The following is a 25,068-nucleotide window of genomic DNA, read 5'->3' on the forward strand; positions in this document are numbered from 1 at the left end:
AAGCTCGTAGGAACAGGACGAGGCCATTTAGCCCCTCGAGCCTGTTCCGCCATTCAACGAGATCAGCAAAGGACAACCACCAGTCAACGTCTGCTTTCCCCGGCCCAGGTTAACTCCTGCTTACCACAAACAAGGTCCTCAACCCATCAATGTGCAATGACGCCACTGCATGCGCGGACATGACCATGAGGCTAACGTACCGCAGCAAACTCCATAAAAGCACCATGCGGTCAAAAGCAAAAGTGATGGGCAGGTTATATTTAAAATTCTGTAAAACAATAGTTTCCTGTATCGCAGCTACTCATTAATTTTACTGTGTAAAAAAAAAACTTACGTGGATCAGGTTACCACATAAAAATGACTTTTATATAATAATAATCAACTGCTAATAAAGCTTCTCAGAGAAGAGAGAAAAATGGTTTTGCAAAGTTCCAACAGCTTGGATTAATTGCGGATCTGGTGATAAGTGCAGGCAGCTTGTGCAGCATTGCCCTGAGTTACCGCTCCTGAGTTTTCGGGGTTTCTAGGAGACGCAGCAGCTTCTGTTCTCGCTTTTCCCTCATTCGTTCCTTGAAGTCCTCCAGTTCTTTCCGCTGCAATCAGAAAAAGAAAAGCAGCATCAGAATCAGCTCCGAGGCCGGGCGGCGCTTGAAAGAGGTATGGGTATGGGTGTGGGGGTGTGTGTATTAACATAGAAGATAGGAGCAGGTGTAGGCCATTCGGCCCCTCGAGCCTGCTCCGCCATTCAATGAGATCATGGCTGATAATCCAAACTCAGTACCCTGTCCCTGCCTTCTCCCCATATCCCTTGATCCCTTTAGCCTTAAGAAATATATCCAACTCCTTCTTGAATATATTTAATGAATTGGCCTCCACTGCCTTCTGTGGTAGAGAATTCCACAGGTTCACCACTCTCTGGGTGAAGAAATTCCTCCTCATCTCAGTCCTAAATGGCTTACCCCTTATCCTTAGACTGTGACCCCTGGTTCTGGACTCCCCCGCCATCAGGAACATCCTTCCTGCATCAAGTCTGTCCAGTCCTGTTAGAATTTTATAAGTTTCAATGAGATCCCCTCTCATTCTTCCAAACTCCAGCGAGTATAAGCCCAATCGACCCAATCTCTCCTCATACGTCATTCCTGCCATCCCAGGTATCAGTCTGGTGAATCTTCGCTGCACTCCCTCCATGGCAAGAACATCCTTCCTCAGATAAGGCGACCAAAACTGCACACAATACGCAAGGTGTGGTCTCACCAAGGCCCTGTACAACTGCAGCAAGACATCCTTGTTCCTGTACTCAAACCCTCTCGCTATTAAAAATATGGACTACCCCTTGTGGATGAAGTGACAAGCACCTTTAGGCACTTTAAATAAAATATTGTTGCGGCACTGAAGATCAGTGCATCTCTCAAAGCAACGCTGCAATATCGCAGCAACAAGCGTTCTAATTTACCTACAAAAGGTCAACAATGTCAATCTAAGGTGGATACTTGCTGCCCTTTCTCCAGCGATAATGAAAATAAGTGAATGCCAGAGGATGTGAGACAGGAAATTACTTTTGTAACATGTAGAGCATTCTTCTGCAGCTTGAAGTTTTTCTTGGAAAAGTCATTGGAAGAGCCATTGTGTTGATGTTAGGAAAGTTATGGACCAATTTCCAGTTTATGGCTTTTCAAAAGACAACGACTCCCTGTTACCTCTCCAAAGTCCCACTCCAGTCCAGACTTGATCATTGCTCCTTTATCCGAGGAAGCTCTTCTAGGATCATTCTGAAGGAACAAGGGCTTGATGTCTGGGGCTACTTTTCCTCCCATGAACCTCCAATTTGTCTCAACGTCCCAACCTTTCTTATCTCTGTTTTATTGATCCGAGTAAGATTATTTCACCTTTGAACTTTTTTCTCATTCTCCTAAGCTCCAAATGCGCTCTTCATCTTGCTGCATCCTCATGGTTTTGAAACCAATACTCATTACACCATTCCTCAAATCTCCTTATTTCCATCGGTTTGCCTTTCTTCCTACAGTCTACAAGCTTTTACAAAGTTACAAAGTATTTACAGCGCAGAAACAGGCCATTCAATCCAACTGGTCCATGCCGGTGTTTAGTTTGTTTTATTTGTTTGTGGGATCAGGGCGTCGCTGGCAAGGCCAGCATTTATTGCCCATCCCTAATTGCCCCTTGAGAAGGTGGTGGTGAGCCGCCTTCTTGAACCGCTGCAGTCCGTGTGGTGATGGTACTCCCACAGTGCTGCTAGGGAGGGAGTTCCAGGATTATACCTACCAGGAAAGATGGAACGGGCTGGGGCTCTTTTCTCTAGAAAAAAGACTGCGGGGTGACCTGATAGAGGTCTTTAAGATTATGAAAGGGTTTGATAGGGTAGACGTAAAGAAGTTGTTTTCACTTGTGGGGGAGACCAGAACTAGGGACCATAAATAGAAGATAGTCACTAATAAATCCAATAGGGAATTCAGGAGAAACTTCTTTACCCAGAGAGTGGTTAGAAGGTGAAACCCACTACCAAGAGGAGTAGTTGAGGCGAATAGCATCGATGTATTTAGGGGGATGCTAGATAAACACGAGGGAGAAAGGAATAGAAGGACAAAAGCAAAATACTGCGGATGATGGAAATCTGAAATAAAAACAGAAAATGCTGGAAATACTCAGCAGGCCAGGCAGCATCTGTGGAGAGAGAAACAGAGTTAACGTTTCAGGTCGATGACCCTTCGTCAGAACTGGAAAAAGCTGGAGATGGGACAGGTTTTTAAGCAGGTGTAGGGGCCGGGAAAGGGGGGAGGGGAGGAAAGAACAAAAGGGAAGGTCTGTGATAGGGTGGAAGGCAGGAGAGAGATTAAAAGACAAAAGAGATGATGGTGCGAGGCAAAAGGAGATGGTAATGGGACAAGTTAAGAAACAAAAGATGGCTCTAGATGAGGTGTAAATGGCAATGGCATTCCACCTGCCTTCCAGCCTATCACAGACCTTCCCTTTTGTTCTTTCCTCCCCTCCCCCCTTTCCCAGCCCCCACACTTGCTTAAAAACCTGTTCCATCTCCAGCTTTTTCCAGTTCGGACGAAGGGTCATCGACCCGAAACGTTAACTTTGTTTCTCTCTCCACAGATGCTGCCTGACCTAAGGAATAGAAGGATATGTTACTGGGATTAGATGAAGGAGGGGCGGAGATGGCTCGTGTGGAGCATAAACACCGACATGGACCCGATGGGCCTAATGACCTGTTGCTGCGCTGTAAATACTATGGCCTGGATATTCCGATCCCTATGGGTGGGTACGAGCTGCGTACACACCCGTAGGGACATCGGAAATGCCGGTTTCAGGCATGCACAGCGCATGCGCTGAAAACCGGCATTTCCGATCCATCAAGAATGGCCTCGACAGGTCGGACGCCTGCCCCGGAGAAGGGCCTCTGTGGGGGGGGAGAGTTTCGCTTTCTGCAGAACCTCTGCCCGCAGAAAACACTTACAATTCTTACGCCTGGTAAAACCAAGATAAGAGTTGAAAAAAGTAAAAAAAAAACAATTTTTTTCAGTCATTTATCATTTAAAAATACTTTTAAAAAAGCTAAGTTTATCTTTAGTCCCGTAAAAAAACTTTAATTATTGTTTTCAATTCTGCAGCTGTTGAAGGTCAATGCCAAGCAGCGACCTTTCTCATGCAAAATGCCAAGCATAATCAAAAAGTTCAACTGCCGTTGTAAATGTGAAAAGCACCTAATGAGAAAGTGGACCGAAATGTTCACTATTCATTTATAACCGGGCGAGCACACGGTCCATAACATTGATGCAACACAGTCAGGAGCGCAGATACTTACCCGCATCTTCTCGTCTGGTGGATAGATCTCTCTCTGAAAAATACAAAGCGAAAATGGTGCTCAAGAGTACCGAAGGCACATTACAAAGTTATAATTAAATAACAACTTGTATTCTTAAAGTGCCCCTCACAAAAAAAGAATCCCCCATTGTCAGCTGTGGCTCAGTGGGCAGCACCCTCGCCCCTGAGTCAGAAGGTTGTGGGTTCAAGTCCCACTCCAGGGACTTGAGCACATAAAGCGAGGCTGACACTCCCAGTGCAGTGCTGAGGGAGCGCCGCACTGTCGGAGGTGCCGTCTTTCGGATGAGACGTTAAACCGGGGCCCCCGTCTGCCCTCACAGGTGGATGTAAAAGATCCCCCGGCCACTATTTCGAAGAAGAGCAGGGGAGTTCTCCCCGGCGTCCTGGGGCCAATATTTATCCCTCAAAGCAACATCACTAAAAATGGATTATCTGGTCATTATCACATTGCTGTTTGTGGGGCAATGCTGTGCGCAAATTGGCTGCTGCGTTTCCTACATTACAACAGTGACTACACTCCAAAAGTACTTCATTGGCTGTAAAGTGCTTTGAGATGTCTGGTGGTCGTGAAAAGCGCTATATAAATGCAAGTTTTCTTCTTCTTCGTTGCTTTACAAGGCACGGAGTACAAATCCCAGCAGCCGGCTGGAGTGGGTGGTGGGGAGAATTATAAGTAGAAGTGAAAATGAGTGAACTCATGATTTGTGCTACTTCCTTTTTGCAGAAACTTTATATCCCAAGCTCCGGAATTCCCTCTCTAAACCTCTTCACCTCTCACTCCTCCTTTAGGGTGCTGCTTAAAGCCTCTTCGATTAAGCTTTTGGTCACCTGCCCTAATGTCTCCTTCTTTAACGGTGTCAATGTTTGTCTGATTGCAACTCCTGTGAAGCACCTTGGGACGTTTCACTACATTAAAAGGCACTACATAAATGCAAGTTGTTGATGCTGTAATATGGCGCCAGAATACACCGGCCGCTTGCCACGTTCTCATACATTGGGGAGAGCAAACACAGATTGGGTGACCACTTTGCTGAACACCTCCGTTCAGCCCGCGAGCGTGACCCCGATCTTCCGGTCACTGGCCACTTTAATTCCCCATCCCACTCTGACCAATATAACATTGAAACTTATAAAATTCTAACAGGACTAGACAGACTAGATGCAGGAAGGATGTTCCCGATGGCGGGGGAGTCCAGAACCAGGGGTCACAGTCTAAGGATAAGGGGTAAGCCATTTAGGACAGAGATGAGGAGGAATTTCTTCACCCAGAGAGTGGTGAACCTGTGGAATTCTCTACCACACAAGGCAGTTGAGGCCAATTCATTAAATATATTCAAGAAGGAGTTAGATATATTTCTTAAGGCTAAAGGAATCAAGGGACATGGGGAGAAAGCAGGGACAGGGTACTGAATTTGGATGATCAGCCATGATCTCATTAAATGGCGGAGCAGGCTCGAGGGGCCGAATGGCTGACTCCTGCTCCTAGTTTCTATGTTTCCTACACTGCTCCAATGCAGCACAATGCAAGCTTGAGGAACAGCACCTCATCTTTGGATTAGGCATGTTACAGCCTTCCGGCCTCAACACGAGCTCAACAACTGTAGATTATAACCACCGCTCCCATTTTCTCTGACAGCAGGCGCTGGTAATGGTTCTGCTTTTTACACCTTCTTTGGACTCAGGTTTCGTCTCTTTACCATTACAACAACAACAACTTGAATTTAAACAGCGCCTTTAACGTAGTAAAACGTCCCAAGGCGCTTCACAGGAGCGATTATCAAACAAAATTTGACACCGAGCCACATAAGGAGATATTAGGGCAGGTGACCAAAAGCTTGGCCAAAGAGGTAGGTTTTAAGGAGCGTCTTAAAGGATTAGAGAGGCGGAGAGGTTTAGGGAGGGAATTTCCAGAGCTTAGGGCCCAGGCAACAGAAGGCACGGCCGCCAATGGTGGAGCGATTAAAATCGGGAATGCGGAAGAGGCCAGAATTGGAGGAGCGCAGAGATCTTTGGGGGGGGGGGGGGGGGGGTGGTGGTTGTAGGGCTGGAGGAGGTAGGGAGGGGCGAGGCCATGGAGGGGTTTGAAAAGAAGGGTGATAATTTTAAAATCGCCACCCCCGTTTGCCATGCATCATCATCCCTTTTGCCGTTTAATCACTCCTAACCGCCACACTATCACAGATCTTTCCCTTTGTTCTTTTTTCCCCTCCCATCCCCCCTTTTTACCTGGCTCTGCACTTGATTATAAACTGTTAAATCGCTAACCTCTTCCCGTTCTGATGAAAGGTCATCGAGCTGAAACGTTAACTCTGTTTCTCTCTCCACAGATGCTGCCTGACCTGCTGAGTGTTTACAGCATTTTCTGGTTTTTATTACAGATTGCCAGCAGCCGCAGTATCTTGCTTTCCGTTTGTTAAATGTCATTTGCTGTTGCTTCTTTACAACTTGCTTAATGGTGTATGCAGCTGTAATTAGGGATCATAAAACTAGTTTCTCCAGCTATGTCACCAGAGCAAATAAAAAAAAATTATCTTGAAAGTGCTAGTTGGTGAGATTCCCTGTTTAAAAGGAATCTGCTGCTTTTGTCAGATACTTTGTACAGGAAGCTTTCTGGTATCCGGCACTGACGGGACCGAGCTGGTGCCGTACCATCAAAACTGCCGTAGAAACCAGCGCTAATGTTAAAACATACGGCGCTTTTGAGCTCCGTGTGAATCAACAAACTCTGTTGCTTAGCAACAGCTTCAAAACAGTCAGCTGCAGCTTAAAAGCGTCTCTGTAGCTAAGCAACAGCTTCAGCGAGACCTTGCAGAGCCTGACTGGAAAAAAAAAAGCAACGAGAAGTAAAAAAACTTATAGGAAACGGCTCCTGAATTTTGCCGGTAGATAGAGCTTTCCGGACATTTAACCGCCGGTTAAACGAAAGTTTCCTGTATGTGTTGTCAGTTGTGGCATAAGAAGTTTTATTGTTCCTCCCGCCCTTTGTAGGAAAGAAACTCCTTGCTTTACCACCCTAATGAAACCAGAAACAGGGATCCATGGATGTAAACATACATTCTACCATTTTGCAGTGCTTCATGTTCAAACACCACGGGGCTAGAAATTTGTTATAGCCAAGAAGTGGGCAGTGTTCCGACTAAAAATGGTTAAGTAGTGCCAGTAGAAAATTGTCTAGGCTGCACGCAAAATTCATCCTCACTCCTCACTAAACTGATTGCAGTCATAATGCTAGTCTAAAAGCTCAAGCTCATTGGCGTTATACTGAAAAGATGGATCAATATTGAGGCAGGTTTTTGTCACTACTTAAAGGGGAGGTTCATTGATGCTGCAGCACCTCCTCATTTTCAGCATTGTTGGGTGTGCAGCTGCCTCAAAAACCATAAGGAGGTCAAGGAGAAGGAGCACTTCTTTACAAATCCTGATGGCAGATCTCTGCCCCAGGGCGAGAGCCTGGAGGTTTTCCGAGGAAGCTTTGGAGGCATTGGTTTTAGCGGTGGAGAGAGGCGGGCGGTCCTATACCCATCAGTGGTGGATAAAGTTTTAGAAACAATAATCAAGGAAAAAATTAACGGGTACTTGGAGAGGTTTAAGCTAATTAAGGAGAGCCGACACGGATTTGTAAAAGGCAGATCGTGTTTGACTAATCTAATTGAATTTTTTGATGAAGTAACAGGGAGGATTGATGAAGGGAATACGATGGATGTTGTCTACATAGATTTTTGGAAGGCGTTTGACAAAGTATCACATAGAAGGCTGATTAACAAAATTGAGGCTCATGGAATAGGTGGGTCAGTGGCAGCTTGGATAAGGAATTGGCTTAAGGACAGAAAACAGCGAGTTGTGGTAAATGGCTGTTTTTCAGACTGGAGATGGTAGACAGTGGTGTTCCCCAAGGGTCACTGCTGGGGCCACTACTTTCTTTGAGATATATATGTATATAAATGACTTGGATATTGGAATACAGAGTAGAATTTCTAAATTTGCAGAGGACACCAAACTTGGGGATGTGGCAAACAGTGAAGATGATACTAATCGACTGCAACAGGACATAGATAGGCTAGCAGAATGGGCAGGCAAGTGGCAGATGGAATTTAATACGGAGGAGTGTGAGGTGATGCATTCTGGCAGAAGGAAGACAGAGAGGCAATATACACTTAATGGCACAGTTTTAAAGAGTGTGCAGGGACAGATGGACCTGGGAGCTAATGTGCATAGGTCCCTGATGGTGGTGGGACATATTGAGAGAGTGGTTAACAAAGCATATGGGATCGCGGGCTTCATAAATAGAGGTATTGAGTACAAAAGTAGAGAAGTTATGCTGAACCTTTATAAAGCGCAGGTTAGGCCACAACTGGAGTATTGCGTCCAGTTCTGGTCACCACACTTTAGGAAGGATGTGAAGGCCCTTGAGAGGATGCAGAGGAGATTTACCAGTATGGTTCCGGGGATGGGGCATCTTAGCTACAAAGGACAGGTTGGAGAAGCTGGATTTGTTTTCATTAGAGCAAAGGAGGTTGAGGGGTGATTTGATTGAGGTGTACAAGATTATGACAGGTTTGGATAGGTTAGACAGAGAAAGACTGTCCCCATTAGTTGATGGTACAAGGACTAGGGGACACAAATTGAAGGTTTTGGGCAAGAGATACAGGGGGATGTGAGGAAAAACTTTTTTACGCAGTGAGTGGTGATGACCTGGAACTCGCTGCCGACGGAAGTGGTGGAAGCGGAGACACTCAATGTTTTCAAGGGGAGACTGGATAGACACTTGAGGGAAATAAACTTGCAGGGCTACGGGGAGAGAGCGGGGGAATGGGACTGACTGGATTGCTCTGCAGAGAGCTGGCGTGGACTCGATGGGCCGAATGGCCTCCTTCTGTGCCGTTATGACTCTATGACCCCCAGCTGGCAAGAGGCCCTCGCCACAAGTCTGCCAGACTATGTGGAGGGAGGTGGCACACCACGTCACGGGCAGCACTGTGCTCGTGTCCCCGGATCATTAGCTCAGGCCTCTGGATTTGGATTAAAAGTCCAGGAACATAACCACTATGTTACCGTTCTCGCTACGTTTCAATTTCATCTTGTGAACAACTACAAAAGGCAGCCCGTAACTCACTGACCTTTCTTTTGACCACATATTCCTCAAAGTACTCTGCTTGATTGGATATCCAAAACACTGTCACAGGGAATGACAGGTAAAGGAACATCTGATGAAAAGAAAATGTCAAAATCAGAGGTTGATAAAATCAATTAAACATTTTTACTGCTTCATCTACAAAAGACTTGCCCACATTTGAATAAACGCACAAGTCTCACATTGGTGCTTGAGAAATCAAGAAGAAACATAGAAGGTAGGAGCAGGAGTAGGCCATTCGGCCCCTCGAGCCTACTCCGCCATTCAATGCGATCATGGCTGATCATCCAAATTCAGTACCCTGTCCCTGCTTTCTCCCCATATCCCTTGATCCCTTTAGCCCCATATCCCTTGATCCCTTTAGCCTCAAGAAATATATCCAACTCCTTCTTGAATATATTTAATGAATTGGCCTCTACTGCCTTCTGTGGTAGAGAATTCCACAGGTTCACCACTCTCTGGGTGAAGAAATTCCTCCTCATCTCAGTCCTAAATGGCTTACCCCTTATCTTTAGACTGTGACCCCTGGTTCTGGACTCCCCACCATCGGGAACATCCTTCCTGCAGGGATTTATTGCAGCAGTTTATCAGTGAATCGACTCAAGCAATGAATTACTTTGAACGCATTATAGACAGAAAATATAGCTAACTGGCACCAGTAATGTCTCACGAGTAAGAGAGATGAATCGGTTTTATTTTTGGACAATGTTAGCCTGGACACTGAATAATCCTATGGTTTGCACCTGCACTGGCAGATGGGGCCACAGATTGGCATCTCATCCAAAAGGAGGTCAGCTCCCAACAATGTATTACCTCCTCGACAATGAACTGGAGAGTCGGCCTGGATTGCACATTCAAGCCCTGGTGTGGGACGCAAATCTTCGTCCTTCTGAGCCAGATGCAAAAATGCTCGTCAGTTTTAATCAAGTTGACAGAAATCAGCCCCCATGTACCAGATTTTATAGCCAACTCCAATGCTGAGAATTACACAGCTATATTGCAATTTTTCAAAATTCATTCATAGGATGTGGGCGTCGCTGGCAAGGCCCAGCATTTATTGCCCATCCCTAGTTGCCCTTGAGAAAGTGGTGGTGAGCCGCCTTCTTGAACCGCTGCAGTCCGTGTGGTGAAGGTGCTCCCACAGTGCTGTTAGGGAGGGAGTTCCAGGATTTTGACCCAGCGACGATGAAGGAACGGCCGATATATTTCCAAGTCAGGACGGTGTGTGACTTGGAGGGGAACTTGGAGGTGGTGGTGTTCCCATGCGCCTGCTGCCCTTGTCCTTCTCGGTGCTAGAGGTCACGGTTTTGGGAGGTGCTGTCGAAGAAGCCTTGGCGAGTTGCTGCAGAGCATCTCAAGTAAGATATTCTCTCTTCAGTTGTAGAAATTGTGTTTTTAAAAAAAAAAATCAATTTATTCCTATGCCAGATGGTAAGAAATTAAGAAATCAAACCACATGTAGACAAGTTGGAACTGAGTTCATCATACAGCAAGTAATAGATTAGGAATTGCAAACGGTCTCACCCAACGGTGCGAGTTGATAGTGACTGCTAAAATAATCCTGTGTGTTTTTTTTTCTATTACAGGAAACTTTGTGCTATCCGGCACCGACGGGACCGAACTGTTGCCGTCCCATCAAAACTGCCGGACAAACCAGTGCTAATGTTAAAACATACGGAGCTTTTGAGCTCCGTATCTAGCAACAAACCCTGTTGCAGCTTCTAAACGGTCGGCCGTAGCTTGCAAGCGTCTCTGTGGCTAAGCAACAGCTTTAGCTAGACCTTGCAGAGCCTGACTGGTGAAAAAAAGCAACGAAAAGAAAAAAAACTTACTGAACCGACTCCTGATTTTTGCCGGTGGACAGTTAACCTCTGGATAAACCAAAGTTTCCTATTATTGGGTACTCGTCGCAACATGATTCAAAGTACCTCTAGCAGGGGCAGCGTGTAGTGGAGACGTAAAAAAAAACAGGACAAATAAATGGAAAAAAAAATCACACGAGAGAGAAATGATCAAAAAGACAAGACAAGAGGAAAGGCAAAGATGAAAAATTAAATACGACTGAAAGCAACGGAATAGAGTCACTTTGTCTAGGTTAGTGGCAAAAGTTCACCAAAAAACATCATCTCTCTTAAATACTTCATCAATGCTTCACATTCTCTGTTAGATTTATTGAAGTTCACCTAGGAAACGAAATATGTAGCTCCTGTGATTACAGCAAGCTACTAGTCATCGAACAATATCAAAAACAAAACAATTTTCTGGCCAGGGTTAACATTTTGTCACCCCTTTGAAGTTCATGTTTGTGACGAAAGACAGCAACATCCAAGCAGCTATCAAGGAGGCTTACAGACAGAACAATGTGACCAGCTTTGCACTCTACAGGCACAAGCATTAAAAAACCACCGTACATTTCGTTATAGCAAACCATGCTTTGTTTCTTGACACAGAATGTACAGCATAGAAACAGGCCATTCGTCCCAACTGGTCTATGCCGGTGTTTATGCTCCACACGAGCCGCCTCCTCCCACCCCTCTTCATCTCACCCTATCATAACCCTCTATTCCTTTCTCCCTCATGTGTTTTTCTAGCTTCCCCTTAAATGTATCTATACTATTCGCCTCAACCACTCCCTGTGGTAGCGAGTTCCACATTCTACCCACTCTCTGGGTGAAGAAGTTTCTCCTGAATTCCCTACTGGATTTATTAGTGACTATCTTCTATTTACGATCCCTAGTTCTGGTCTCCCCCACAAGTGGAAACAACTTCTCTATGTCTACCCTATCAAACCCTTTCATAATCTTAAAGACCTCGATCTTAAATGTTAACCTTCAGTATTCTCTTTTCTAGAGAAAAAAGAGCCCAGCTTGTTCACCCTGATAGGTATAAGCTCTCAGTTCTGGTATCATCCTGTGAAATATTTTTCCACCTTCTTCAGTGTCTCCTTTTTAAAATAAGGAGACCAGAACTGTGCCCAGTACTCCCAAGTGTGGTCTAACCAGGGTTCTATATAAGTTCAGAAAATGCTGGAGATACTCAGCAGGTCAGGCAGCATCTGTGAAGAGAGAAACAGAGTTAACGTTTCAGGTTGATGACCTTTCTGACCTGAAACGTTCACTCTGTTTCTCTCTTCACAGATGCTGCCTGACCTGCTGAGTATCTCCAGCATTTTCTGGTTTTATTTCAGATTTCCAGCATCCGCGGTATTTTCGTTTTCTATACAAGTTCTCTGCTTTTCAATTCTATCCCTCTAGAAATGAACCCGTGTGCTTAGTTTTAAGGCTTTTTTATGGCCTTATTAACCTGCGTCGCTACTTTTATAGTGATTTGTGTATCTGTACCCCGAGATCCCTTTGCTACTCTGTCCTATTTCATAGAGAATCATAGAACGTATGACTCTTATTTTCTAAGGTGTATGCAGCCTCCTTATTCCTCCTACCAAAAGACACCACCTCACACATAACTATATTGAAATTCATTTGCCAATTGCACGCCCATTCTGCAAGTTTATTAATGTCTTCTTGTATTTTGTCACAATCTTCCTCAGTATTAACTGTATCCCCCTATTTGGTGAAATATATAGAAATGACCTGGATATTGGAATACAGAGTAGAATTTCTAAATTTGCCGATGACACCAAACTTGGGGGTGTGGCAAACAGTGAGGATGATACCAATCGACTGCAGCAGGACATAGAAAGGCTAGCAGAATGGGCAGACAAGTGGCAGATGGAATTTAATGCAGAGAAGTGTGAGGTGATGCATTTTGGCAGAAGGAACAGGGAGAGGCAATATACACTTAATGGCACAATTTTAAAGAGTGTGCAGGGACAGAGGGACCTGGGAGTTAATGTGCATAGGTCCCTGAAGGTGGCAGCACATATTGAGAGTGGTTAGCAAAGAATATGGGATCTTGGGCTTCATAAATAGAGGTATTGAGTACAAAAGTAGAGAAGTTATGCTGAACCTTTATAAAGCGCTGGTTAGGCCACAATTGGAGTATTGCATCCAGTTCTGGTCACCACACTTTAGGAAGGATGTGAAGGCCCTTGCGAGGGTGCAGAGGAGATTTACCAGAATGGTTCCGGGGATGGGGGATCTTAGCTACAAGGACAGGTTGGAGAAGCTGGATTTGTTTTCATTAGAGCAGGAGGTTGAGGGGTGATTTGATTGAGGTGTACAAGATTATGATGGGTCTGGATAGGCTAGATGAGGAAAGGCTGTTCCCACTAGTTGATGGTACAAGGACTAGGGGACACAGATTTAAGGTTTTGGGCAAGAGATACAGGGGGGATGTGAGAAAAACCTTTTTTACGCAGCGAGTGGTGATGACCTGGAACTCGCTGCCGACGGAAGTGGTGGAAGCGGAGACACTCAATGTTTTCAAGGGGAGACTGGATAGGCACTTGAGGGAAATAAACTTGCAGGGCTACGGGGATAGAGCGGGGGAATGGGACTGACTGGATTGCTCTACAGAGAGCCGGCATGGACTCGATGGGCCGAATGGCCTCCTTCTCTGCTGTTATGACTCTATGACTCATCTGCAAATTTTGAAATTGCACTTCCGATGCCCGAGTCCAAATAGTGAACAAGTGGTCCCAGCATCGATCCTTCTGGAACAACACTTTCCATCTTTTGCTAGTCTGAGTAACTACGCTTAACCCCTACTCTGTTTTGTAGACAGCTTGTTATCCATTCCACTACTTACCCCCTGACTTCACATGCTCTGACCTTAGTCAAGAGTCTACTATGAAGGCCTTTTGAAAATCCAAATATATTACATCTACTACCTTATCTGTGTCTACTTTTTCTGTTACTTCTTCAAAGAATTCAATAAGGTTAGTCAAGAACGACCTTCCCTTTTCAAATCCGTGCTAACTACTCTATTATATTTTCGGTTGGTAGATGTTTTTCTATTACATCTTTGAGTAAGGATTCCATTACCTTTCCTACCATCGACGTTAAGCTAACTGATCTATATTTCCCCAGACTTGTTCTATCTCCCTTTTTAAATAGAGGAATCATATTATCAGTCCGCCAGTCCTCTGGCATTATTCCCTTTTCTAATGAACTTTTATATATACATAAAAATAGTGCCTCTGCTATCTCTTCCCTAACTTCTTTAATATGCGCAGATGCAATCCATCCGGACCAGGGGTTTTATCTTCTCTAAGTTTAATTCGTTTTTCAATTATCTCTCCCCTCTCTATCTTAAAATGTCTTTATATTTTTTTTGATCTCTTCTTTTAATGTCATGCCCACCTTGTTAGTCTCCCTGGTACAGGAAACTTTTTTTTTATCCGGCACGGACGGGACTGACGTGGTGCCGGTTCATCAAAAATTCCGGATAACCGAACACTATAGAGCTCCGTATAAAGCAACAAACCCTGTTGCTTAGCAACAGCTTCAGAACAATGGGCACAAGTTCCAAGCGTCTCTGTAGCTTAGCAACAGCTGCAGCCACACCCTTGCACAGCAACAAATGGAGTAAAAAAAAGTAATAAAAGTTACCTGAACCTACTCCTGAATTTTGCCGGTTAACCGAGATTTCCGGTTATTTAGGTGCCGGTAAATCGAAAGTTTCCTGTAAATACTGAAGCAAAGTAACTATTCAATATTTCTGCCATTTCGCTGTCATTCTGCTTCAATACTTATTCAGCCAGACGGGTTCATCGCAGAACTCAGACGGGTTCTGACGAAAGGTCATCGACCTGAAGCGTTGACTCTGTTTCTCTCTCCACAGATGCTGCCTGACCTGCTGAGTATTTCCAGCATTTTATGCTTTTATGTCAGATTTCCAGCATCTGCAGTATTTTGTTTTTGGGTTCATCTCTTTAGATGAACTTGGTTTTAACCCTGAAGTGTCAGCTGTGGCTCAGTGGGCAGCACTCTCGTCTCTTGAGTCAGAAGGTTGTGGGTTCAAGTCCTACTCCAGAAGCTTTTGCACAAAAATCTAGGCTGACACTCCAGTGCGGTGCTGAGGGAGCGCTGCACTGTCGGAGGTGCTGCCTTCCAGATGAGATGTTAAACCGAGGCCCCGTCTGCCCTCTCAGGTGGATGTAAAAGATCCCACGGCACTATTTTGAAGAGGAGCAGGGGGAGTTCTCCCCAGTGTCCTGGGGCCAATATTTATCCCTCAATCAACATCACTAAAACAGATGATCTGGTCATTATTTCATTGCTGTTTGTGGGAGCTTGCTGTGCACAAATTGGCTGCTGCATCTCTTACATTACAAGTGACTACACTTCAAAAAGTACTTTATTGGCTGTAAACGCTTTGGGATGTCCAGTGGTTGTAAAAGGTGCTATATAAATGCACGTCTTGCTTTATTTCTTTAAAGTACCATAGCAAGAAAGAACAAAAACAAATTACAGGAAACTTTCGTTTAACCGGAGGTTAAAAGTCCGGAAAGCTCTATCTACCGGCAAAATTCAGGAGCCGTTTTCTATAAGTTTTTTTTACTTCTCGTTGCTTTTTTTTTTCCCAGTCAGGCTCTGCAAGGTCTGTAGCTAAGCAACAGCTTCAGCTAGAGACGCTTGCAGCTGCAGCCGACTGTTTTGAAGCTGTTGCTAAGCAACAGGGTTTGTTGATTCACACGGAGCTGAAAAGCTCCATGTTTTAACATTAGCGCTGGTTTATACGGCAGTTTTGATCTAACGGCACCAGCTCGGTCCCGTCAGTGCCGGATACCAGAAAGTTTCCTGTACATAAATAGCACCACAAATAAAAGGTTTCATTTTAGCCATAGCAGTGCTTTAAGACTTTGTATCACTGCACCCATATTCCCTCCTTAGAGTCTGGTTTTATTTGTATATAGAATCACAGTATGGTTACTGCACAGAAGGAGGCTATTCGGCCCATCGAGCCTATGGCGGCTCATTGCAAGGGCACTTCAGCTAGTCCCACTCCCTCACCCTTTCCCCGTAGCCCTGCAAATTTTTTTTCTTCAGGCAATTTTGAAAGCCACAATTGAATCTGCCTCCACCACCCTTTCAGGAAGCGCATTCCAGATCATAACCACTCGCTGTGTAAAAAAGTTTTTCCTCATGTCGCCTTTGGCTCTTTTGCCAATCACCTTAAATCTGTGTCCTCTGGTTCTCGACCCTTCCGCTAATGGGAACAGTTTCTCTCTATCTTCTCTGTCCAGACTCATGATTTTGAACACCTCAACCGAATCTCCTCTCAACCTCCTCTGCTCTATTTCCTCCTTCTCTTTCACCCACCCCCTCTCCCATTGCCCAGAATTATTGCTGCCGCCCTGGGAACCGTCTAACAAGGCTGACATGACATTAGAGGAAGAAAAAGACGTGCTTTTCTATAGCGCCTTTCACGACCACTAGACAACCTTTCATCAGAACTGACGAAGGGTCACAGACCTGAAACGTTAACTCTGTTTCTCTCTCCACAGATGCTGCCCGACTTGCCGTGCATTTCCCAGCATTTTCTGGTTTTATTTCAGATTTCCAGCATCCGCAGTGCATTTGTAAGGGGGGGGGGGGGGGGGGGGAGAACTCTTGTTCGAAATGGGTGGCCGCGGGATCGTTTTACATCCGCCCTCAGCCCGGGTTTTAATGTCTCGGCTGAATGACGGCACCGCCGACAGTGCGGCACTCCACGGGGAGGGTCAGCCTGGATTTGTGTGCTCAAGTCTCCAGAGTGAGGATTCGAACCCACAAACCTTAAGACTTCAGAGGCCAGAGCGTGACCCACTGAGACAGCTCAAAGAAAGGAAGAAAAGACTTGCATTTCTATAGCGCCTTCCACAACCACCGGACATCTCAAAGCGCTTTACAGCTAATGAAGTACTTTTTGAAGTGCAGTTGCTGTTGTAATGTGGGAAACGCAGCAGCCAATTTGTGAACAGCAAGCTCCCACAAACAGCAACATGATAATGGCCAGATAATCTGTTTTAGTGACGTGGATTGAGGGAGAAGTATTGGTCCAGGACACCGGTGGAACATAAGAAGTAGGAGCAGGAGTAGGCCATACGGCCCCTCGGGCCTGCTCCGCCATTCAATAGGATCATGGCTGATCCGAACCTAGACTCACGTCCACTTCCCAGCCCGCTCCCCGTAACCCCTAATTCCCTTATCAGCTAGGAAACTGTCGATCTCCGTTTTAAATTTATTTAATGTCGCAGCTTCCACAGCTCTCTGGGGTAGCAAATTCTATAGATTTACTACCCTCTGAGTGAAGAAGTTTCTCCTCATCTCAGTTTTGAAAGGGCAGCCCCTTATTCTAAGATTATGCCCCCTAGTTCTAGTCTCACCCATCAGTGGAAACATCCTCCCCGCATCCACCCGATCAATCCCCCTCACAATCTTATATGTTTCGATAAGATCGCCTTTCATTCTTCTGAATTCCAATGAGTAGAGGCCCAACCTACTCAACCTTTCCTCATACGTCAACCCCCTCATCTCCGGGATCAACCGAGTGAACCTTCTCTGAACTGCCTCGAGAGCAAGTATATCTTTTCTTAAATATGGAAACCAAAACTGTACGCAGTATTCCAGGTGTGGCCTCACCAGTACCCTGTATAAATGAAGCAAGACTTCCCTGCTTTTATACTCCATCCCCCTTGCAATAAAAGCCAAGATTCCATTGGCCTTCCTGATCACCTGCATACTAACCTTCTGTGCTTCATGCACCAGGACGCCCAGATCCCTTTGTACTGTAGCACTTTGCAGTTTCTCTCCATTTAGATAATAACTTGCTCTTTGATTTTTTTCTGCCAAAGTGCATAACCTCACACTTTCCAACATTATATTCCATCTGCCAAATTTCTGCCCACTCACTTAGCCTGTCTATGTCCTTTTGCAGGTTTTTTATGTCCTCCTCACTCACTGCTTTCCCTCCCATCTTTGTATCGTCGGCAAACTTGGATACGTTGCACTCGGTCCCTTCCTCCAAATCGTTAATATAGATTGTAAAGAGTTGGGGTCCCAGCACTGACCCCTGCGGAACACCACTAGTCACTGGTTGCCAACCCGAGAATGAACCATTTATCCCAACTCTCCGTTTTCTGTTAGATAGCCAATCTTCCACCCATGCCAGTATATTACCCCCAATCCCGTGATTTTTTATCTTGTGCAGTAATCTTTTGTGTGGCACCTTGTCAAATACCTTTTGGAAGTCCAAATACACATCCACTGGTTCCCCTTTATCCACCGTTTGTTACGTCCTCAAAGAATTCGAGCAAATTTGTCAAACATGACTTCCCCTTCATAAAACCATGCTGACTCTGTCCTATTAAATTATGTTTATCCAAATGTCCTGTTACTGCTTCCTTAATAATGGACTCCAACATTTTACCAACCACAGATGTTAGGCTAACTGGTCTATAGTTTCCAGCCTTTTGTCTACTTCCCTTTTTAAATAAGGGCGTTACATTAGCAGTTTTCCAATCTGCTGGGACCTTTCCTGAATCCAGGGAGTTTTGGAAAATTACCACTAATGCATCCACAATCCCTACCGCTACTTCTCTCAAGACCCTAGGATGCAAGCCATCAGGTCCAGGGGATTTATCCGCCTTAAGTCCCATTATCTTACCGAGTACCACCTCCTTAGTGATTTTAAACGTATTTAACTCCTCCCCCCCCATAGCCCCCTGTTTGTCCAGTGTTGGGATATTTTTAGTGTCCTCTACTGTAAAGACTGATACAAAATATTTGTTCAGCGTTTTTGCCATCTCCATGTTCCCCACCACTAATTTCCCGGTCTCGTCCTCTAAGGGACCAACATTCACTTTAGTCACCCTTTTTCTTTTTATATGGAGAACTCCATGAAGGGAGTGCAGCGAAGATTCACCAGGCTGATACCTGGGATGGCAGGAATGACGTATGAGGAGAGATTGGGTCGATTGGGCTTATATTCGCTGGAGTTTAGAAGAACGAGAGGGGATCTCATTGAAACTTATAAAATTCTAACAGGACTGGACAGACTGGATGCAGGAAGGATGTTCCCGATGGTCGGGGAGTCCAGAACCAGGGGTCACAGTCTAAGGATAAGGGGTAAGCCATTTAGGGCTGAGATGAGGAGGAATTTCTTCACCCAGAGAGTGGTGAACCTGTGGAATTCTCTACCACAGAAGGCAGTGGAGGCCAATTCATTAAATATATTCAAGAAGGAGTTGGATATATTTCTTAAGGCTAAAGGGATCAAGGGATATGGGGAGAAGGCAGAGACAGGGTACTGAGTTTCGATGATCAGCCATGATCTCATTGAATGGCGGAGCAGGCTCGAGGGGCCGAATGGCCTACTCCTGCTCCTATCTTCTATGTTTCTATGTTTCACTGGCATAGTTGAGTGGAGAAAGGTTCCTAACAATGGCGAAACAGGCAATTGATGATAATAACAGGCAATTTTGGGACATTCATCTTTATTCTACAAAAGTACAATGTAGACATCTTCCCAGAGGTTTAGTTTCCCTGCAGCTACACAGCATCGCAGGCAATGCAGGCAGCCTGCTGCTTGTGCCCTTTGTGTAATGTCATGCAAATTTAAATAACATCGCTGAACCCTCCCAGTACTGAAAGGGACAAGGTACTGAGTTTGGATGATCAGCCACGATCTCATTAAATGGCGGAGCCGGCTCGAGGGGCCGAATGGCCTACTCCTATCTTCTATGTTTCCTCTGCTCTTCTTCGAAATAGTGGCCTCGGGATCTTTTACGTCCACCCAAGAGAGCAGACAGGGCCTCGGTTTAACGTCTCATCCGAAAGTCGGTACCACCGACAGTGCGGCACTCCCTCAGCGCCGCACTGGGAGTGTCAGCCTAGATTTTTGTGCTCAAGTCTCTGGAGTGGAACTTGAACCCACAACCTTCTGACTCAGAGGCGAGACAGAGACAGCTAGCCACTGGCTGACACTGACATATAGAAAAGATATAAAGACATTTTAAATTTATCTTTTTTGTTGTTGTCTCCTGCCATTCCAGCGTGGCCTTATATCACCTCCCGGCCCAGGAGCTCCCTCCCGCCCCCGGTATTTACCCGGAATATCTCCAGCTTCACTCCGCCCATCTTCGGCTCTTTTCCCCTGGCGTCGAGTCCGGCCCGGCCGCTCCAGCAACGGCCGCTGCCACTGGCTGCGACGCTCAGCCAATCGGCGTGGGCGGCTGCGCAACCCCCGCCCAGCGTTGAAGGCGGCGCCTGATAGGCTCAGCGCTGTAACCAGGGAGACCGAAGGCCCCGCCCCCCTCCCGCCACTCACTCAGACAGACAGGGAGATGCGGAGTGGCTGCATCTTTCGCATTGGTCTAGCAATCCTCATGCACCACCTCCTCCCCACCCCACTAATATCAAATTGTGCAATTGAATTCAATAAATCTTTATAAAGTAAAAAAAAGACTTGCATTTATAAAGAGAGATTTGCATTTATAACTTGCATTGATAAAGAGGGACTTCCATTTATAATTGCATTTATAAAGAGAGACTTCATATATTTAAGAAGGAGATAGATTTCTAGACACAAAAGAGGGGTATGGGGAGAGAGTGGGAATATGGTATTGAGATAGAGGATCAGCCATGATCATATTGAATGGTGGAGCAGGCTCGAAGGGCCGAATGGCCGACTCCTATTTTTCTACTTGCACTTATAAAGAGGGACTTTTTAAAAATTTGTTTATGGGATCAGGGCATCGCTGGCAATGCCAGCATTTATTGCCCATCCTTAGTTGCCCCTTGAGAAGGTGGTGGTGAGCCGCCTTCTTGAACCGCTGCAGTCCGTGTGGTGACGGTGCTCCCACAGTGCTGTTCGGGAGGGAGTTCCAGGATTTTGACCCAGCGATGATGCAGGAACGATGATATGCTTCCAAGTCAGGATGGTGTGTGACTTGGAGGGGAACTTGGAGGTGGTGGTGTTCCCATGCACCTGCTGCCCCTGTCCTTCTAGGTGGAAGAGGTCGCGGGTTTGGGACGTGCTGTCGAAGAAGCCTTGGCGAGTTGCTGCAGTGCATCTTGTAGATGGTACACACTGCAGCCACGGTACGCCGGTGGTGGAGGGAGTGAATGTTTAAGGTGGTGGATGGGGTGCCAATCAAACGGGCTGCTTTGTCCTGAATGGTGTCGAGCTTCTTGAGTGTTGTTGCAGCTGCACTCATCCAGGCAAGTGGAGAGTATTTCATCACATTCCTTACTTGTGCCTTGTAGATGGTGGAAAGGCTTTGGGGAGTCAGGAGGTGAGACACTCGCCGCAGAATACCCAGCCTCTGACCTGCTCTTGTTGCCTCTGTATGTGGCTGGTCCAGTTATGTTTCTGGTCAATGGTGACCCCCACTATGTTGATGATGGGGGATTCGGTGATGGTAATGCCGTTGAATGTCAAGGGGAGGTAGTTGGACTCTCGCTTGTTGGAGATAGTGATTGCCTGGCACTTCTGTGGTGCAAATGTTACCTACCACTTATCAGCCCAAGCCTGAACGTCGTCCAGGTCTTGTTGCATGTGGCCATGGATTGCTTCATTATCTGAGAAGTTGTGAATGGCGCTGAACACTGTGCAGTCATCAGTGAACATCCCCATTTCTGACCTTATGTTGGAGGGAAGGTCATTGATGAAGCAGCTGAAAATGGTTGGGACTAGGACACTGCCCTGAGGAACTCCTGCAGCGATGTCCTGGGGTTGTGATGATTGACCTTCAATCACCACAACCATCTTCCTTTGTGCTAGGTATGACTCCAGCCAGTGGAGAGTTTCCCCCCCGATTCCCATTGACTTCAGTTTTACTAGGGCTCCTTGATGCCACACTCGGCCAAATGCTGCCTTGCTGTCAAGGGCAGTCACTCTCACCTCACCTCTGGAATTCAGCTCCTTTGTCCATGTTTAGACCAAGGCTGTAATGAGGTCAGGAGCGAGTGGTCTTGGCGGAACCCAAACTGGGCATCAGTGAGCAGGTTATTGGTGAGTAAGTGCCTCCTGATAGCACTGTCGATAACACCTTCCATCACTTTGCTGATGATTGCATTTATAAAGAAAGACTTGCCTTTCTACAGCGCCTTTCATGACCACCAGACATCCCAAAGCGCTTCACAGCCAATGAAGCGCAGTCACTGTTGTAATCTAGGAAACCCAACGGCCAATTTGCGCACAGCAAGCTCCCACGAACAGCAATGTGATAATGACCCAGATCATCTGTTTTTTTTAGTGATGTTGATTGAGGGATAAATATTGTCCCAGAACACCCGGGGATAACCCGCCTGCTCTTAGGAACATAGAACAGGTGGAGGCCATTCGGCCCCTCGAGCCTGTTCCTCCATTCAATGAGATCATGGGTGATCTGCGACCTAACTCCACTTGGCCCATATCCCTTAATACCTTCTGTTAACAAAAATCTATCAATCTCAGATTTAAAATTAACAATTGATCCAGCATCAATTGCCATTTGCGGAAGAGAGCTCCAAACTTCTACCACCCTTTGTGTGTAGAAGTGTTTCCTAATTTCACTCCTGAAAGGTCTGGCTCTAAATTTTAGACTATGCCCCCAGTCCTAGACTCCCCAACCAGCGGAAATAGTTTCTCTCTATCTACCATATCTGTTCCTCTTAATATCCTGAAAATTTTGATCAAATCACCCCTTAACTTTCTAAATTCCAGGGAATACAACCCTAATTTGTGTAATCTCTCCTCGTAACTTAACCCTTGAAGTCCGGGTATCATTCTGGTAAACCTACGCTGCACTCCCTCCAAGGCCAATATATCCTTACTAAGGTGTGGTGCCCAGAACTGCTCACAGTGCTCCAGGTGTGGTCTAACCAGGGCTTTGTACAGCTGCAGCATAACTTCTACCCCCTTGTATTCTAGTCCTCGAGATATAAAGGCCAGCATTCCATTAACCTTTTTGATTATTTTCTGTACCTGTTCATGACATTTTAATGACCGATGTACCTGGGCCCCCAAGTCTCTTTGGACCTCCACTGTTTTTAGACTTTCACCATTTAGAAAGTACCCTGTTCGATCCTTTTTAGGTCCAAAGTGGATGACCTCACATTTGCTTACATTGAAATCCATTTGCCACAGTTTTGCCCATTCACTTAATCTATCAATATCCCTTTGTAATTTTATGCTTTCATCTACACTGCCTACAATGCCGCCTATCTTTGTGTCACTAGCAAATTTGGATATATGACTTTTTATGCCATCACCTAAGTCGTTAATAAATATTGTGAATAATTGAGGTCCCAACACAGATCCCTGCGGGACACCACTCGTCACATCCTGCCAATTTGAGTACCTACCTATTATCCCTACTGCCTGTCTCCTGCCGCTCAGCCAATTTCCTAAACAGGTTAATAATTTGCCCTCAATTCCGTGGGCTTCTACCTTAGTTAACAGTCTCTTATGCGAGACTTTATCAAATGTCTTCTGGAAGTCCATATAAATAACATCCATAGACATTCCCCTGTCCATTACTTTAGTCACCTCCTCAAAAAATTCAATCAGGTTTGTCAGGTATGACCTACCTTTCACAAATCCATGCTGGCTCTCTCTGATCAACTGAAAATTTTCGAGGTGTTCAGTCACCCTATCCTTAATTATAGACTCTAGCAATTTCCCCAAAACAGATGTCAGGCTAACTGGCCTATAATTCCATTCTCGCCATTCTTAAATATACGCAATTTTCCGATCTAATGGAACGATTACAGGGCATTGGCGGAGAACTCCCCTGCTCTTCTATCGAAATAGCGCCGTGGGATCTTTTAAATCCACCTGAAAGAGCAGACGGGGCCTCGGTTTAACATCTCATCCAAAAGACAGCACCTCCAACAGTGCAGCACTCCACTGAAGTGTCAGCCTAGATTATGGACTCAAGTCTCATGGAGTGGGACTATGAACCCACAACCGTCTGACCCAGAGGCGAGGGTGCTGCCCACTGAGCCACGGCTGACACGTAATTAGCAAAAGAACCAGTGGGGCAGATGAGGAAAAACATTTTTACGCAGCAAGTTGTTGTGATCTGGAATGCATTGCCTGAAAGGATGGGGGAAGCAGATTCAATCGTGACTTTCAATAGGGAATTTGATAAATACTTGAAGGGCGAACATTTGCAGGGCTGTGGGGAAAGAGCAGGGGGGAGTGGGACTAATTGGAGAGCTCTTTCAAAGAGCCGGCACAGGCACGATGGGCCGAATGGCCTCCATCTGTGCTGTCTCATTCTACGATTCTATGACATCTGTTAAATTGTGTGCTAGCACTAGAGAATGAGCACAAAAGGCTGGTGGATTGTTCCAATAAAGCCAACCTGTTTTTTCAGGGAAGGGAACCCGCCACCCTTAGCCTGCCTAGCCTACACCTGACTCCAATCTCGCACGATGTCTCAACCGTGGCACAATTGGTACCACTCTTGTCTCTCAAGGTTGTGGGTTGGGACTTCCTGAGAACATAAGATGTAGGAGTAGGAGTCGGTCATTCGGCCCCTCGAGCCTGCTCCGCCATTCAATAAGATCATGGCTGATCTGATCTTAGCCTCAACTCCACTTCCTTGACTGCTCCCCATAACCCTTGACTCCCTTATCGTTCAAAAATCTGTCTATCTCCACCTTAAATATATTCAATGACCAAAGAATAAATATATTCTGAGGTAGTGAAACTTTATATTGCCCTCCCTCTCTGAAGTTGCTGAGTTGTTTAAGGTATGTTCCACAGTTGGCAACTTATAGCTTGCTTAAGCAACCATTGTGTGTGTGGGGGGTGGGGAGGAGAGATGAGAGGGATGTGTTCTCATCCCAGTTTTGTTTGGCTTTGCTTCATTCCCATTCCCCGTCTTTGCGATGCCGCAAGTGGCTATTCTTTACATCCGACCCTTGACAGAGAGTGTTGACGGGCTATTCAACCACACAAACTTCACAATTCTGTCCTCGCTCGGTGTCCACAGGTGCATCTTTTCCATTTGGGTGACTGGATAGTGACCAGGAGCGCTATTTTCCTGCCACAGACCCTGGACCTAGGCACTGAAGCCAGTTGTAGCCCCGCATTTGCTCAGGGCTGGTTAAGAGCAGTGACCTCAACATAGTCTTGTAATCGAACCTGGGACCCTCTGATCTATTTGTCTCCGAAACACCCCAGGCACAACATTTAGCCATCAGGCATCGAGGGGG

General features: G+C 45.8%; 1 protein-coding gene across 1 annotated transcript; it reads right to left on the reverse strand.

The window, feature by feature from the left end:
* Positions 1-344: 344 nt before the first annotated feature.
* On the reverse strand, positions 345-20,090 carry pet100 (PET100 cytochrome c oxidase chaperone). Its single transcript, XM_085971665.1, has 4 exons — positions 19,969-20,090; positions 8,964-9,050; positions 3,827-3,859; positions 345-593 (listed from the first exon to the last, which is right to left on the reverse strand). The coding sequence occupies exons 1-4, from the start codon at positions 19,996-19,998 to the stop codon at positions 498-500; spliced, it is 246 nt and encodes an 81-aa protein (XP_085827791.1). The 5' UTR covers positions 19,999-20,090; the 3' UTR covers positions 345-497.
* Positions 20,091-25,068: the final 4,978 nt, after the last annotated feature.

Source organism: Somniosus microcephalus, chromosome 31, assembly GCF_052327205.1.
Source record: "Somniosus microcephalus isolate GS21.2 chromosome 31, FLI_Smic_1.0, whole genome shotgun sequence".
Taxonomy (NCBI): Eukaryota; Metazoa; Chordata; class Chondrichthyes; order Squaliformes; family Somniosidae; genus Somniosus; species Somniosus microcephalus.